Below are 18,399 nucleotides of genomic sequence, written 5' to 3' on the forward strand. Positions count from 1 at the left end.
ATGTTTAAAACATGAGCCCTGAAATCTAGTATATAAATAAGTAAAATGTAAATGTCAAGTTCTCTGCTGTGTGTAAACTCTGGTGTGCCTGTTTAGGTTCAGAGCCCATATTCTTCCCACTGAAGCTTCAGCACTCCTGCTTTCCCCGTCAGTCCGTCAGCAGGATTTAAAAACGTCACGTATTCCCATGAGCGGATCAAGGCCAAGGCAAAGCAACAACGGTTATTCAGATCCGGGGGTTTCTCTACCCAGGTGCCCCTGCTCTTCATTTCTTCTTCAGTTTGACAAGTGATCGCTATTAAAGGGACGGCCTTTGTAACAGCTGAGATAAGATTCCTGCAGCAGATGCTTCCTTCCAAAAACCCATCGCAGTTCATTGAGTTCATGCGGCGGGCTCACGGAAACCTGATGTTTAAAGATCTGTGTTTGATTACGAAGGTTTGTGAACTGACCTGGAAGCTGCAGCCTGATAACGGCTTGATTTAAGGTGATTCATGTTTCCTAGCCTAATTAACAAGGACTTGTTCTCTAGGAGGGAAAAGAAACTGCTCAAGCAAAAAAAAAAAAAAAAAAAAAAAGAGAGAAATGATTTCACCGGTTGAAGCTCTGTGGGCGTTTGCTTTGTTTAAAGAGCATCACTAGTGGAGTGTTGAGCAAAATGACATTCAAGATGATTGAATTGGGCTTCAACCTGACAAATCCTCTCCTTTACCGACTGAAATAGCAACATGGACGCTGCACACCTCAGATTACAATATTTGGCATTCACTTTAGTAAATGGGTGAAAAATAAATGCATCCGTATCTTTGTGTTCTCCGCTCCATCTGAACTCTTCTGCCATTAGCACAGAATTAATTCAATTCAAGCCAAACATGTGCATGTGGATCAGATTATTATAACCAGTTTATTTTCCATCTACTTCTCTCTCTCTCTCTGTGTGTGTGTGCAGCTCTGTAGTAACACTTCAGCTCCACAGGGACCTGAGGGATTTCTGGCTGGATGCATCATGCTCAGCCCGGTCACGTGTTTATAATTCAGAATAAAGAGCGCACACACACACACACACAAGCACACACACACACATGAGAGCATGTTCACATTAAACAGTTGCATGCAAATGGCAAAACAAAGAGGACACTCTGATATGCATGTCAGAAGTTCAGCGAACTGCACACACACACACACACACACACACACACACACACACACACACACAAGGACATGCACGCACGCAAACACACACAGAAGGCTTATTCATAGATACTCACAGAAGCACTCAGTCCACACACACACACACACACACACACACTTAAAGAGCCTTGCAGCAGTATCCAGTGGTATTCGCTCTCTGCTTCCTTTCATGCGTCTCTCTCTGTCTTCTGTCTGTGTCTTATTTTCAAATTTTTTCCTTCAAGCTACTCTGCAGCTCGTTCTCACAGAGAAACATCTCCTCTCTTATTGTTTATAACGCAGAATGAAAAGACAACGTTCCCAGTGTTCCACTCTTGATTCCTCATAATCGGCCCCTGCTGGGCAGTTTCTCTCTTTCTCTTTTACTTCTCTCTGTCTGTTGCTGCGTACGAGCTCATCGCACTACACACTGTATTCAAAGTACGCAGCAGTGAGCCGGTCCGGTTAGATTTTTTCGAAAACAATATGGAGACAACGAAGCGGGAGGAGCGGCCTGCTGCACGCCCCAAAAAACAAAGAAAAATGTAACTTCTAAAATGATGACGTATAAAAACAGCCTGTGCGTGTAAAGTGCCTCAGTGAACCGTTGAAATATGCAAACACAAACACACAACAATTGGCCCAGAGGGCGAACCAATTGCTTGTTCAGACAGTTTCAGATCTCGGCACCTGTTACTGTAACTGCGGTCTGGCTGATGATCAACAACACGCCGCCGCTTCTCCCTGAAGCAGTTTGTCATTTTTTGCCGTGTGTTAAACATATTTAAGCCTCCCGACTAGAAATTGAAAACTACAATAATCAATATATTGTATGCAACCCAACTCTGCAGCTGCTTTAGAGCCTTTCAGCTCGTTGTTTCGGTTCACTCTCCAGACTACGGAAGTGCCGTTCCCGAAGTACGCAAATTACGTGACAAATAAGTCAACGTTTCAGCGGACAGCGGTCTCCTGGGTCAAAAGACTGGCGTTTGTTGGGAGTTTCCGCTGTTTCACAAGCTTGCTGGAGAACTACGGAGGGAGCATTTCAACGTGGAGGGCTTTCTATAAAGCCACTGTTTAGTTTGTCCGTTGTGGGCTACTGTAGAAACATGGCGGTGCAACACGAGGGACTCCGCGAAGAGGAACCGCTCCCTATGAAGATATGAACGGCTCGTTCTTAACAAAAACACAAGTCTCTTAGTTTCAGCTCGTTATTCACCAATGAAAACATAGTTATACTGTAAATATTATATTCCAATTCTGCTCATAGATTCCCCGAAATGCAACGCACTGGCCCTTTAAAGACTTAAAGAAACGTCTCCTGTTCAGAGTTAACCATGAAAGATTCTAATGCAGCCTTATTATGAAGCCTTTCACTGCATGATGAAGAGAGATTCTTGCTATTTTTTGTTGGTATATACGGTAAATCCACCTTGCCAACAGGTGTGTATATTCAACACATTCTCACTCCCAACTCGTCAAAAAACAGCAGCTTAGTCGGTGTCCCGAAGCTTCAAATTATGACGCCGAGAAACGTACTTATATTAGACCAAAACGCGGTAATGTAGTAACGTTACGTAGCTTAAAATAAGTCGACGTTAGCGGCAGACACCACCCCAACAATGCACCGCTCTTTTTACGCAAACCTGACTTCCTCCTCTCAAATGTGTGACATGTGATCAAATGATCGTAACACAGTCTTTTACAAACTCCCCATCGCTCATCGTCTCATCCTTCCTTTAAATGTCTACACAACCGCTGAACATTTCCAAAGACGCGTGGGGATCCGTCATCAATAAATCATCACGAAACGCTGCGATGAGTCTTAGATGGCTCTGAGAATTAAAAGAAACGTCAGCATCATAAAGAATGCCGTTACGGTTTCAATTAGCCATAATTGGAACTTGTCAGACTTGTGAAAAATAAAAATAAAAGACAGACGGACAGATGTTCCTTCAGTTCTGGTTCACATCAAAAGCATCGGAGAGAGGGAACAATAAATTATGAATCTATAATAGTTGAAAACAGGCTGCTGGAGAGAGGAGAGCTGCCGTTTATCACACAGAGATATAATTAGACCGAATCCTTGTGTGGTTATTGTCGAAGGAGTGAGTTAGTTAATGCAATGTATCATAGAGAGTCTCTGTGTCCTCATTAGAGCCGGATCACATCAAAGCCTTTGCATGTGCAGCTTCATATGTGACAGACCGCGTTAGCTGGTGCACGAATGTTGCCTTCTCATGCGAAGATGGCAATTTTAGTCTCGCTGTCGACGATAAGAAAAGCTTTTTTGACCAAAGACTGGAAAAGAAGAGGACATAGTGACACGGTTGTACACTGTGGTTTTGAAGCACTGAGTTTGGCTTTTTGGCTGTCGCCATCTTGTTCTTTTTTCGATCGTCACCATCTTGGATTTTTGCAATCAGAAGTGACTCGAGAGGGTTGAGCTAAGTACAACCCAACTCTTAGAAAGAGATTTTTAGGCGACAAAAATGTTAAAATTAACTTTTTATGAAGTGTGAAAACACTCAGTGAAAGGATTAAAGTTCTAAGATGAAAACATGGACAACGGCGTGGTAGAGACCTGTCAATCACTGCAGCCCCCCCCCCCCAAAGCATACTCCTCTTTATGGTCTGTTTGACTCTAAATGGACCATACTTTACTAAATGAACATCATGCTGTATTGAAGAAGACTTGAAACTAGAGATTGAGACCATAAACTCATGTTTACAATGTTTACTGAGGTAATAAATCAAGAGAGAAGTAGAGTCATTTTCTCATAGACTTCTATACAACCAGAGGAGTCGCCCCCTGATGGTCAGTAGAGAGAATGCAGGTTTGCAGTTAGAAAGTGGTTTAATTATTATTTAAGGTATTAAAGATATCAAAAACAGTCCTCTTCCTGCCTTTTTTTCTGTTTTAAAGTCTTTGAAGTAAATAATTAATTGAAAATGAAATAACTTTCTTAATCATATTTCCATCTTAACCTCTCAAAATTGTATAAAATCGTCCGATGGCGCCCACTCCAAAAGTCCCTCATTCACTCACCATGATGACACTCGGGTCCTCCCATCATGCCTTGCTGCTGCTGCTGCTGCTGCTGCTGTGGAGGCGGCAGTGGCGGCGGCGGCGGCGGTTGTGGCTGGACGGTCTCCAGTCCCAGCAGCGAGGAAGAGGAGGATGAAGAGGACATGGAGGAGGAAGAGGAGGAGCAGGGCGGAGGAGAGCTGGGAGGGCACTGGGAGCTCTGGTTGGGCACCGCTGACTGGGAGCTCTGGGAGGAGAGGAAATTTACCATCAGTCTAAATCACGGGTATCAACAAAGAGAACAGACGGTCAAGGTTTGACATCAGCTCGTTTATTAGCGATTCCCCAAAAGAAATTCCACAACACAATATCGTACAGTTCCACTTTAAGAAGGAAGGTGGCGCTAACAGTTTGCTAACAAACTAATTAGCAAGCAAGTGACTGAGATAGCGAGCTAACGCTGTATTAATGTCGGCAGAATGGGGAGAGCAGGAAAACCTTACTAATCTAAAGTATTCACATGTTATTCTAAAATTGCAAGGCGTTATCGTTTGTACATCTGATGAATGGAAAAATCTAAGTTAACCTTTTTCTATTGTGTCACACATTTGTAGCCGTTTGCTAATTAGCTGAGTCGATATTGTTGGTGTTAAAATCGAGTACTTCTTAGATATAACCGCCCCGTGAACATGGCTTAAAAGCCTAAGCCAATTAGCACCCTAGAGTGATAGCAAGCTAACAATCTTCCAAGCAACCGAGCAAGTGGTTTTCAGCTGCTAAGTACCTGATTACTTTGTCACTTGCTATAATGCGTCTTTTAAAGCCCATGTGGCGCGTGCTCTACCGGGTGAGCTACCGACGTTGCCCCACATGAATTTGATTGCAGTACGGCAATCACCCGACACCACAACTTTGTTGATAGAAAATACTGAATTAAACAATGTCATTGGCGAGCTATTTTGACGACATGCTAGCATGAATAGCTCAGATTTGAATCGTCTCTGCCTGAGAACGAGGCTGGTTAAAGAAAACACTAGTGTGTTTGCTCTATGGGCCCCATAATGCAGGAGATCTAGGTTTTTTAATCTGAATTTTAAACTCAGAAATTTGATTTTTTTTTTGTTTTCTTGCAGCTTGGCGAGGTTGAAGTGACGTTTTTTTTTTTGTTTTTTTACAGATGTGGGTTTTTGGTCTCCATCGGCGTTTACCTGGGAGGGGATCTGGGCGCTGGTGGAGCTGGGCCCGTTGCCGTGCATCCCCATGCCGTTCTCCGTCAGGAACTCCTCCAGGTCCATGTACTGCAGCTGGAACAGGCCTCCGTCACACGGCAGGGTCCTCTCCCACAGCAGCGGGCCCAGGAACGCTGACTGGGAGTTGGGCCGCAACGCGCCGGACCCAGGGGCCCCTCCGGCCCCGGCGTTGTTACTCTGCGATTCTTCTTCAGAGTCCGAGGGCTTGTCTTTGTCTGGATAGAGAACCAGAGGCGTGTTTTAAGATTAGTTCATCTCGATACCCAAAGACGGCAATGAAACATCTCCCTCGTAATGTGTTTACTGTGATCAAACGCTCTTCAGCTTAACGTGGCAGTGATCTATTGACTCAAAATAAATACAGTCTTTTGTTCCAATCCACTCTGTCCAACAGCGTCTTATCATTTCAAGAGCATGCTTTTATCTCTAAAAATGGCTCAATTGAATCTTAGATGTACGATGACATAAAGACAGTAAGTTATCCATTCGTTCATCCGCTGTTTTCAATCCCTAATTACCCCCAAAAAAATATCAAAAATCAGATACAACTGCAGAAACAGAATGATGAAATAGAAATATTCCATCACACAGTCTGTATAAAAGTGTTTAAAGAAAGAGTCTGGTGGACAGATGGTCACAGGTTTGATCCTCTAAGGGTAACTCTCACACACACACACACACACACACACACACACCGACGGGCGCATGATGCACATCAAAGCCCCGATGTTAATGTGTGACGACACTCAGAGGGGTTTTGCTAAATGCGGCCTTACTCGGTCTGGTGAGACCATTAGCTTATGGTGGCTAATGCTAACTTTCAATGTCACCGAGTCAGTTTGCTGACTTCATGAGTCTCTTATGCTGCAACTATACAGTTCAGCAAAAGTTACATTGTTTTGCTGAAACGTCTCGTGACCTAGAGACTTCTGGTCATTTGTTTATTTTTTTTAAAAGACTCAAAAAGTGACAAAGTTTGGATGATTTCTGATGGCTAGATAGCTTTTGGATCGCTTTGTTTCAGATGTATAATCCAGATCTTGCATTTGGAAATTGCAAAAAAATTCACATCAAAGGACAAACACCGATCAACAAACAGCTCCGGGGGGTTCTGCATTGTTTGTTTGATGAACAGCGGCTGAGGTTTATGCCGCCGTCCTTTGCTTTCTGCGAAGCACTTAGTCGCGATCATTAAAAGGCATCTATAAATAAAGTTGACTTGACTGACCCTGCACTCTGACCTCCTGCAGAGGGAGGAGGGAGGGGAGGGGGGGTGTATGGAAAGATAGATGTAGACATCAATAAAGCATCACCAGAAAGAAAGAAAAAATGCCGCAAGCACAGCGACAACCGAACTTCATGGCAACACACGGAGAGAAGTGGAGCGACTCTGATCCTTTGATAATATCATTCTACAGAATTACGCCTGCAAAAAGTGCATATTGAATAAATAACACGCTGAATAATAAAACCCAATGAAAGAGTAATAAAAGAGCATATTTAACTGGGCTGGGATGACAGTGGAATGAGACAGAGGGGGAGAGAGAGACCGGGGGAGAACGTCAGGAAGTCCGGAAATTTAAATTTAAAGGGATTAAAGAACATCGAGATGCGAGAGATTACAACGTGGAAACAGCAGAGGAAGGACAAAGGGAAGAGAGTCAAGACCATCATCATCGCTCTGTTACCATCATCATCGTCACATGTTCTACACAGTTGTTGCAATATTTACATGAATAACAACTGTTAAATCTGAATATTTCTGCATTGACATGCAGGAATGAGTCCTAAAACCCAGAGATGAGTCAGCAATTTTGCACTTCCTGTTCCCCGCGTCTCAAAGTCAATGGGTGGTTTGAATGGGATTGTGGTTGAAAACAAGATTAAGACATTTTAATGTTTTGTTCTACGATATATAAAGTCTGTCAGGAAATATATTTTTAAGTGTTTTATGTTAAGAAACTTGCTAAGAAAGTGAGACTGAAAAATCGTTGACTAGTTTGCCTTCACAGTCTCTTTGTGTAGTCCGTTAGCTTTACGTTAGCATTTCACCTTTTGAAAATGATATAAGTCGTGTTCATTTGTGTATATTTATCTCTAAGTATCATAAACTTGTGTTCGTCACGGAGATTATTTTTTGCAACGATCTAAAATCCAACGCAAACGTCTCCATTGGCTTTTTGTGAAGGGAATGAAGTGCGAGTTAGTCCACAAAAATCATCATCCCTGCAGCGCTGTATGTGCCCGTTTACAGCTAACAGCTAACTACAGATAAGTCGGTGATAGTTTGTCACAACTGGTTGGTTGAGGCCCATAAAAGAGGTGTATGGACCAGGTTCCCATCTAAATGTATGGCACATATTAATCCGGAGTATCAGCAAAAGAACATTTTAATAAATGCTTGTTTACGTCCACACCTGTTATACAAATATTAGGAGCTAGCTCCTCCATATAAACAGCTGGTGGTGCTAATTCTTCCGTCCAGTGCCTTTAAAACCATTGCGGAAACCAAACGAGGCGACGTGAATGAAACTATTCAAAACGATGTAGAAGACGTGGTGGAAACACGTCGCATTAATCTGTAGTCTGTATTTCGGCAGCGTCGGTGAACTTTAAAGTCACATACTTCACGTGCGTCGTTATTTATTCTCAAAGTCTGCCTTCACTGCACTTTGTCTCATTTTTTGCTTTTGTTGATACACAAACTTTTCCACCTCAGCCGAGTGTTAAAAAGCTCTTATTGCGATATTTCTTTTTTTTCAAATTGTCTGCATTTTTTTTCTGCATGTTTGACAAACAACGAAGCATTTCCATTTACCTCCAAACAAAACTGCATCAAACACACAACTTAATGAGAGTCCACTGTTTATTGTGCGCCGCATGAGGCTACCAAGTGGTTCAAGAACAGATAGCGGTATCAACTGTATAAATATGGGAATCGCACCAAAAACACAGCTGTTAGTCTGACAGTGTAGCCACAACAACCTGTAACTCAAGTTCCTCAGCGACAGTTACGTGACGATCATTAAAGAGTAACGAGAGTACAAATCACTCATTTGTGTGCACAAGTGATTCATTTCAAATGACTGAATCTTTGCACACAAATTAAAAACATACCTGCACCAGCAGGCTCCAGATAACACAAATAACAATATGAAATGTGACTTTGAGAGCAGCAGCAGGAGGAGAGAATGAAAAGAGGAGCAGGAGGGGAAATGGAAAACAAAACAACAAAAAACCCCAGAGAAATGAGAGCGTACTGTAAAAGATGAGGGAGAAGAAGAGCAGGGCCTGAAAAAAAAAAAAAATGTAAATCAGCAGAGGGACTGAGGAGGAGATATGAAGAAGAAGAAGAAGAGGAGAGCGAGACAGGGAAAAAAAAAAAAAAAAGACATGTGAGAGACAGACAGGAGGAAGCGATGAGCTCGATGGAGTGGGTGTTTGTGAAGGCGTCAAACAAAGCGAAGCAGCGAAACATTGTCTCTGGAAAGAGAACGCCACCAAAAAACATCACACAGCAACGTCTTCTTTTTCCCCCCAACAAACCCCTGAACGCATCACCTATCATTAGGAGAGTGTGCGCTCTATGGGAGCTGACAATGAGGCTGCAGCCGGGGCCTCTGAGCTGCTTTCTGGCTCCATGGAGAACCTGTCAGCCGTGCTCACCATCACCTCCTCCTCCTCCTCCTCCTCATCATGCAACAGAACAAAAAAGAGCTGCAGTAGCACCAACAGGCCACCAGGGGCCGCCAGGAAAAAAAAAACAGCAGGGAGCATTTGGAGAGGCTTTGTTTTTCTCCCTCTCTCTTTTCTCTGTGTGTGTGTGTGTTCAGGTTTAACCGTACTTGTGAGGGCCGAGTCTCGACGGTCCATTCTGCGTCCTCACCGAGACGAAACGACGGAGGTTTAAACTGTCCTTTTTAAAAAAAAAGTGTCCTCACAAGCCCAACACAAACCAGTGGGTGGCTGGGAGTTACGATGGCGAGAGAGCGGGAGGAAGGAGAGGCAGCCTGGTTAATATTTGTCATGGCAGCTGGTGGATGGGAAACAATTCAATCCCACTCACTAACCTTTATTTAAACAGAGCAGAGGACCAGAACGCAAACGACTGCTGCTGCTGCTGCATTTTGACGGCATCCACTCCAGATTGCAATTCTTTTTTTAAACCCTCTTCCTCTTCCTCCTCCTCCTCCTCCTCCTCCTCCTCCTCCTCATGATCATTTCATTCCTCCACCAAATGCAAAAAGGAAGCGTTTAATATGAAAATCCAGCAGGAGGAGAGCTGAAGTGAAAACTGAGTGTGTGAGAGTGTGTTGAACAAGCAGGGCCTCTGTGTTTTACAATCACACCTACCCACACAGTCACTCACACACACACAGTCACTCACACACACACACACACACACACACACACACACACACACACTGCAATGAATAATCACTGTAATATTCCTGTGGTATTTCTGCAAAGACTTACATTGATAGATAGAGGCTGTGAAATGAATACTTATTGTTTTAGTGTATTAGAGCAGTAACATATTATGTTGGTTATCAAGTCATATATCATTTACTTTCCTGATTACAATGTCAAATATAACATCTCAAAGGAACAGCTGACATGTTCACATTTCTTGTTTTATCCGACCAACAACCAGAAAACCAAATAAATGCAGTCCGGTGTCGGATTTGACAAAGAAAAGCAGCAGAATCATCACATTTGAGCCTTGACACAGAGAATTCTGACTGTAGTTTTAGTAGTTTTAGCTCTATTTCATATTATATCGCTAACATATTGGAATAATATTTCTGCAGGAGCTTCACATGTCTCTAAGGATAATGTACTTTATCTTATTGCACTTACAATAATACAATTCACACAAACTCCTAACAGAGGCCAGCATTGCACTTGTAGTACATTATAGGGTATAGTAGTATATTTTAATAAACTTGTAGTACATTAACGTGTATTGTAGTATATTTGAATGCACTTGTAGTACATTAAAGGGTATTGTAGTATATTGTAATGCACTTGTAGTACATTAATGTCTATTGTAGTATATTGTAATGCACTTGTAGTACATTAACATGTAATGTAGTGTATTGTAATGTACTTGTAGTACATTAACATGTATTGTAGTATATTTGAATGCACTTGTAGTACATTAACGTGTATTGTAATATATTTGAATCCACTTGTAGTACATTAACGTGTATTGTAGTATATTTTAATGCACTTGTAGTACATTAACGTGTATTGTAGTATATTGGAATGCACTTGTAGTACATTAACATGTATTGTAATATATTTGAATCCACTTGTAGTACATTAACGTGTATTGTAGTATATTTTAATGCACTTGTAGTACATTAACGTGTATTGTAGTATATTGGAATGCACTTGTAGTACATTAATGTGTATTGTAGTATATTTTAATGCACTTGTAGTACATTAACGTGTATTGTAGTATATTTGAATCCACTTGTAGTACATTAACGTGTATTGTAGTATATTTTAATGCACTTGTAGTACATTAAAGGGTATTGCAGTATATTGGAATGCACTTGTAGTACATTAATGTGTATTGTAGTATATTTTAATGCACTTGTAGTACATTAACGTGTATTGTAGTATATTTGAATCCACTTGTAGTACATTAACGTGTATTGTAGTATATTTTAATGCACTTGTAGTACATTAAAGGGTATTGCAGTATATTTGAATGCACTTGTAGTACATTAACATGTATTGTAGTATATTTTAATGCACTTGTAGTACATGAACAGGTATTGCAGTATATTTGAATGCACTTGTAGTACATTAACAGGTATTGCAGTATATTTGAATGCACTTGTAGTACATTAACGTGTATTGTAGTATATTTGAATGCACTTGTAGTACATTAACAGGTATTGTAGTATATTTGAATGCACTTGTAGTACATTAAAGGGTATTGCAGTATATTTGAATGCACTTGTAGTACATTAACGTGTATTGTAGTATATTTGAATGCACTTGTAGTACATTAACAGGTATTGCAGTGTATTTGAATGCACTTGTAGTACATTAAAGGGTATTGCAGTGTATTTGAATGCACTTGTAGTACATTAACAGGTATTGCAGTGTATTTGAATGCACTTGTAGTACATTAAAGGGACATTTCTCTTGTATAATCCTGAAGTGACTTGTTGGCTTTGGCATATTCCTTACTGTCTCTTTAAGAAGTTTCTCGCCTATAGGAAACCTCTCTCACTATCTCAAACAGACACACACACACACACACACACACACCAACACGTGCACACACTCACCTTTCATCTCGCAGCAGTCCTTGGTGCCTCTCTGGTCAGCCTTGATTGGCAGCTGGAGCAGGGACTTCAGGTTGGTCATGGAGGTCAGGTGTCCGCCTTGGGGGCCACTTCCAGGCGGGCTGCTGGCCCCAAACTGGGGGCTGGTGGCCCCGGCAGGGAGATCCGGAGGTAGGAGCTGAGTGAGAGGCCTTGACATAACTTCAATGGAGGAGGTGGGAGTTTAAAGGGAGGGGGGAGGAGGAGGAGGTGGAGGAGGAGGCGGCGAGGAGGAGCAGAACCTGCAGACCGTAAGTTCAAGATCAAAATAATCCAATTAGCGACACTAATTGACAGGCGCGACGTCAAAAAGTGCGCGCGCTCAAGATCTCCACCTGATATCCCGCTTTTCCGCCCGTCCCATGAAGAAAAAAAACGTGTACTAAAAACAACACACAAAAAAAAGAAAAAAAAGAAAGGGGGCACTTATCTCCAAAATGGCACCATGTCCGCCGAGTCTAATGCATCCTCTCAGACGGGCCGAGCGCTCACGAGCTGCCGTCACCTCTTTCTCTTCTTGTCTTATTTAACTAACTCAGCTCCGCACTAATACACGCACCACAGGAAGACGGACTGAATCCTGGAGCTCTGCAGCGAGTGAAGTCTCTCTCTCCCCCCCCCCCCCCCCCCCCCCCCCCCCCCCCCCTCCAACTCCTTCGAGTTTGTTGGAGATTTTTTTTAATTTTTTTTTAAAATAACACTCACAAACTCACCCTCGGGTCCTGCTGATTGATTGATCGAGCGGTCGATCGATCGGAGAATCTTTAGTCCGGAGGTGGAAAAGCCCAAAAAATGACGACTAGAGGCAGATTGAAGCGGCGGTTGAGTCCCATGCAGTGAGTAGAGACAGTAGAAAACAATAACTTGTGATTAAATATGAGCGAGAAAATATAAGATGAAGGAAATAAAGAGAAGCCCCCCAAAAAATAATAATATCCAGTAGTATGAGAGTCAGATAGATGAGACTGATGGCTCTTATTTTCCTCCCTCTCTCTCCCTCCCTTTCTCTCCCTCTCTCCCTCTCTCTCTCTCTCTCTCTCTCTCTCTCTCCCTCTCTCACACACACCTCTCTCTATTTTCGTCGTTCTTTCTGATTCTCTCTCTCTCTCTCCCAAGTCAGCTGGAACCAACACGGGCCGCTCGTGTGACGTCAGCGCTCACGGGGGAAAAGCGATTGGGGGCGTGGATTCTTTGCATAAAAGAGGCCACGCCCCCACCGTCCTCGGTAACGCGCTCTGCGTTCACGGATGCATGGGAAAGCTGGTAAATCTGAGCTTTTCCACTTGTGGACAAATGCTATACCAATTTTAATTTATTAAAACGGTGAAACATACAGGGTTCAGAGCGTTAAAGGGAAAGTTCACCCGGAAATAAAAATATACATTTGGTCTAAATGTATTAATCTAGATGGTTTTGATGTGAGGGAAACACTGTTAGCTCTATCAGCACTGCGCCGTTAGCAGTGAGCCGCCGGCTCAGCCATCGGCATGTTGAGAGCCGCTGAGAGTCAATATAAATTATTAATATGTCAAACCCCGTCTATTGCACCGGTATAATAATAAAAATAATACATTTTAATTGTACAGCGCTTTAAAAGGTACTTAGAGGCACTTTACGATATGAACGGAAGTAGGTAGACGATTAAAATCTAATTTTAGATTATTAAAAATGGTGTTTAACTTATTATACAAGTTAGTTTGTTAGAAACTATATTAGACAAAATGTGTAAAAGTGTCTTTGGTTTCATCACCGTCAATATAAATCACAAATAAAACAAAAGTGAGAATCAGAAAAAAACATTTAGCCTTGGACTGAAATCATATGCGATCAAATACCCAACTTGTAGCCTAAAAAGTGTTCATTGAGCAGAATTTTGAAGCTATTATGATGATATTTGTAATATATAAATTTTAAATGTAATATACTATAAGGTCTCATTTTCAGTTCACTTAAATAGCAGTATAGTGGTTAAAAAAACAAAAGTGAACCCAAAATGTTTGCTGTGCTTGCCTTTTTAACAGTGTGCCCGTATTTGTGATTCCTCCAGTTGTAGTGAACGCAACAAATATTTGCATAAAACACAACACCTCCCAGCAATTTCAGCCAATGGCTGAGAGCGACTGGGACTGCTGCGCACTAAGCCACGCCCACCCTGAGCTGAGCTCTTTCCTGGATGGACCATGAACGTACCCCGCCCCTCTCTTCTTCTCTCACGCTGTCATCTTTAAACAGGGAGGCCCAAAAAAACAACAGCGATGACCACTGAGTTGTAAACCCCTTAAAAAAAAAAAAAAAAAAAAAAAAAAAGAGTCTCGAGACGTCAGGATGCGGTTTGCTTCCTTCATGATGTTTTCTCCTTCTCGGTTTCCTCAGAGAAATATGGGACATCTGATTGTTTTGTTTTTTTCCCAAAAACGTGACATGATTTGAAGAGTCAGAATAATCAGCTCAAACAAAGCTCTGTTATTTGTGGGCGGATGTGACGCATAACATATCTGTAACGTTTTGTATCAAATATTTCCTATGTTGTGATTTGTCAGAAACACAAACTGATACATTGTATATTTAATGTATATTTTAATACATTGAGTGGTTCACACCGTTAGATTTAAAGTGGTTCGTTCTATTTAATCCCATGAACTGAACACGGTCACGTTCGTCTGTTTTTCTCCTTGTTTAAATGTCCCTATCTGCCTCTCGCGCTCGGAACACCAAAGAAACACATGGCTTCGGCACGCGCTGACTATTGCCTACCGGCGACCCTGCCGCGTCGCGATTGGCTGAATGTAGGTCAGTCGCTGCCTCCACCGCACTCCCATTGGTCAAAATTAGGTCACAGTCTCCGCCCACAGGTTTCCCCATGCAACTGCCGCGTGACGGCCCGTCTGGAACGAGGGAGGGAGGGAGGGAGGGAGGGAGGGGGGGATTGTAGGGATTAGTGTTTAAAAAAAAAAAAAAAAAGAAAATCACATTTATTTCTTTATAACAAATATAACAAAAATAAATAAAAATAAAACAAAAAAATATAAAATATGGAGTAATGAAATAAAAGTGCAAAAAAAAAGCTGAACATGAAACAAATAAAATAAAAACAGGAAAAAAAAAAGAAATTAAAATATACCCAAAACTTCATATTTTGTAATATATTGTTCCAGAGCTGCATGTTATTTACCCGTTTTATAGAATAATGTTGTGTTAAATAGTATATATTATTTGTTTCATTTCGGTATCCTGTGCATTTGCTTGTTTGTTTGTTGCATGTTTTAACTTCTATGTTGTATCATAAAACAGCTTAATTGCCTTTCAATATTAACTTTGTCTACACTGCATGCATACAACCAATTTCAACAACATTCTTTATTTCATTTTTTTTGTCTTTTCTCAGGATGACTTTGTCCAGAAACTACAGCCAAAAAATGTAATTAAGCATTTTTTTAATAAAGACAAAAAAATGCCCTTGTGGGTAACTTCAGGATATTTACAGCAATGTTTATTAATGTGCACATGAATGTTTGTTAATGTGCACATTAAAGTGTGTTATTGTGCACAGTCCCTGCTGAATAAATAAAAAAAAGTGTCTTCATTTCCTGGTGTGGCTTCATTCATGTTCTTTGGTTGTGCACACAGGTATGTACATAATGCCCATGTTTGGTCCCGTTAATCAAGTCCTGTCTTGTGCATTTTGTGCAGATCAGAGTGAAAGCTGCAATGGCAAATCCATAACTTCAATAACGGCCTAATAATAACCTCCTACAACGGAAATAAAGGCGTAAATCACCCTTGAACATGCCACATCATGCGTTTCCTGTTGATACTAATTTGACTGATTCATAAATCAGACGCAGCAGCTGCACTGTGGGAACAACAGTTCTTGGAAAGGACCTGAAAAAGCCTGCAAGTCCTGTCTGGTGACAGAGCGCTGTCAAATATACGTGACAGGAATGTGCTAGTAGTAAGACTCCAAAATTATCCGTGTGTGTGTGTGTGTGTGTGTGTGTGTGTGTGTGTGTGTGTGTGTGTGTGTGCGCGCGCGCGCACGCTGGCACGCATTAGTGAAAGTGAGGAACAACAGCTTGACTCCACTAATGTGTGATCTGAGTTTCACGAGTCATTTCCAATTCACATTATTTGCCCCCTCGTTCCTCCAGCCTGCAGTTTAAAGTGTTGAAATGGCGCCATCTAGTGGCCGCTTGACAGTAATGCAGCGAAACATTACAGCCAAAATAAACGCACAGCTCACAACTACAACACATGTTTCGCCAGTGGTGGAATGTGACCCGAGTACTTATACAACATTGCTTGTTGAGAGTTCAATCAAAAAGCAAACGTTCATCCTAAAAACTGTACATTTAGCTATCAGCTATTTTTTTTATCACTATAATAGATCTTCACTGAGCTGAAGTGCTGAACGTGAGAAAAACAAACCTTCAAAATCAACATGACGTGCTCGTCTGTAACATTGTTCACCTGTTTGTTGTATCCGAGTACTTCTTGAGTGCATTTCGAGGTACTTGTACTTCACATCTGGTGTCACTTTATACTTCTACTCCACTCCACTTAAAGATAACAATTTTCACAGTGATTTTTGATTGTAATGAACTGGAGGAGGCGTTGCTTTATGTGCTGTATTAACTGTATTAAAAAAAAAGCCTCTTGGATCAGATTAAAAATGCATCGTCACAAAGCTGAAAACAGGCGAGAAGAGGTTCTAGCCAACAGTATATAAAAGGAGTTCAAACTCAACAAACACATTCATTCAGAAGTAATATTAACCTTTACTTACTTGCATCTGCATGTAAAGGTTTTGAATGCAGGACTTCTACTTGTAATGGAGTATTTTCACAGTGTCGTGTTCGTGTTTTACTTCAGTAACAGGATCCTGAATAACTAGCTTTTACAACTGGAGCGTTCTCTTCTCCATCTAGTGTTTCATGAGACACGCGTCTCCTCAGGCGGACGCTCATGAAGGCATTAGCGGCTCACCTGACCGCTTCCAGGTGCACAACACCTGAGCTCCGATCACGGATGTATCTGGAGCTGCAGCTCTGTGAGGGGAGGGGGGGAGGGAGGGAGGGAGGGAGGGACAGGCAGCGTGTCAGAGAGGGAAACCACTTCAGCGTCCTTGGAGTGGATCAAAATACACACAGTGAATTACTGATCAGAAGCCAGCTGCTGTGTTGGTGTCGTTCTGACAGTTCTACTGGAGGTTCTGGATCCTCGTGAGGTTTAAAAGGTTATTAATAAAAAAAAAAGGTAGAGCGATAGTTTAACGTTCCTTAGATCCATACGCTGACCTGAACCAAACGTAACTATCATCCATGTTTTCTACCGTCGTAACAGAAAACATCTTAAAACCTAAAGTCACGTCTTCAAACTTCATCTTTGCACCACGACAGCTTTTAAACTTCTAAATATTCAAAAGTGAAACTCGAGCTGTTTTAATCAACTTAATTATTGATAAAAAAACTAACATTTATGACTGAAGAAAATGTATTCCTTTAAAGGATAATACTTTGAACTGAATCAAAAGTACAACTAAATGAAATAAACGGCATTGATAGTTTTGATTCAGGGACTATTTCTTCAGTAGAATGAAGTTGTTTTATTAAAAACAGTGGCGCTACGCTGAACATCTGGGACAATGTTTGTTTGTTTTAACTCACCACAACTGAAACCTCATCGACTCGCATCGTATTGGGCTGAAACAGATGAACCACATCTGTGTGATTAGATACGACCAGCAGGAAGAAAGACATGATGTTTCATAATTGGTTTTTAAAGTCACTGCTGTGGTTCGGCCTCCAGAAGAGAAACTTCCCGTTCTTCTTTTGAACGATCTCATCGGTGAAACGAACACCAAATCTGTTACAACCAGTCCGTCTGTCCCACTAATAACAAGAGTGAGGATATGATTATAATAAATGGACCTAAGAGGCGAGGAGAACGATTTAAAATGGTCAGAATGTATTGAGGAGCAGCTTGAATTAAGGCCTACTGGAACAATATATTCTGATTTATTATGGGTTTTTTAAAACTGTTTTATTAAGGGGCTGTTATTTCTGCATATTTTCTACAATAATGTCCAATAAGTTTCCTGAAAAAGAAGAAGAAAAGAAGACATATTTGGTAGGGTAGATATTTCATTGGTAGCCTTAGAATTAAGTTATAAATTGAGCTTTCCTTTCAAAGAAATCAGAGTTTCCATAAATTTAGTAATGAACTATACAGTTTTAACTTGGACAAATCCTAAGGACTCATAAAATAAAAACAAAAATTCAAAAGCACAAGTCTGAAATAACTTCTGTCATGTATCTCCACTGGACAGGCAGCCTTCTGCTGTTAACATGAACTTAAACCAACAGGAGCATTTCAGATTTTTTGTTTTTTTTATTTGATTTGAGGGTTTTCAACAACTCACTTTTTAGGCAAAGAAAAAGGATAGTAATTTAGTAATAATATTACATGTTTTAGTTTTACAGGGAGGAAAAGAAAGAACACGTCTGGACAGGACTAAGTAATGGACTATGTGTACACGCTTATGTTACAAAAACGGGGCATAACTGTGGCAATGAGGGAGCAGATAAAAGGGAAACAATATCACATCGAT

General features: G+C 41.2%; 1 protein-coding gene across 3 annotated transcripts in view; it reads right to left on the minus strand.

The window, feature by feature from the left end:
* Nucleotides 1-12,564, minus strand: part of dbpa (D site albumin promoter binding protein a) — a 30,762-nt gene extending 18,198 nt beyond the window's left edge. The window contains exons 1-4 of one of the 3 annotated variants that reach the window (XM_068711474.1): nt 12,506-12,564; nt 11,757-12,034; nt 5,407-5,663; nt 4,220-4,445 (exon numbers count right to left, since the gene is read on the minus strand). In XM_068711474.1, the coding sequence (XP_068567575.1) occupies nt 4,220-4,445; nt 5,407-5,663; nt 11,757-11,952 (679 nt within the window). In that variant the 5' untranslated portion in view covers nt 11,953-12,034; nt 12,506-12,564. Of the gene's footprint in view, nt 1-4,219; nt 4,446-5,406; nt 5,664-11,756; nt 12,398-12,505 lie in introns of those variants that run through there. The other 2 variants (XM_068711473.1, XM_068711472.1) reach the window with 2 other exon arrangements.
* Between the last annotated feature and the right edge of the window lie 5,835 nt (nt 12,565-18,399).

The sequence above is a fragment of the Cebidichthys violaceus genome, unplaced genomic scaffold (assembly GCF_023349555.1).
Source record: "Cebidichthys violaceus isolate CVI_PGR_0920_01 unplaced genomic scaffold, fCebVio1.0.p SCAF_16, whole genome shotgun sequence".
Lineage (NCBI taxonomy): Eukaryota > Metazoa > Chordata > Actinopteri > Perciformes > Stichaeidae > Cebidichthys > Cebidichthys violaceus.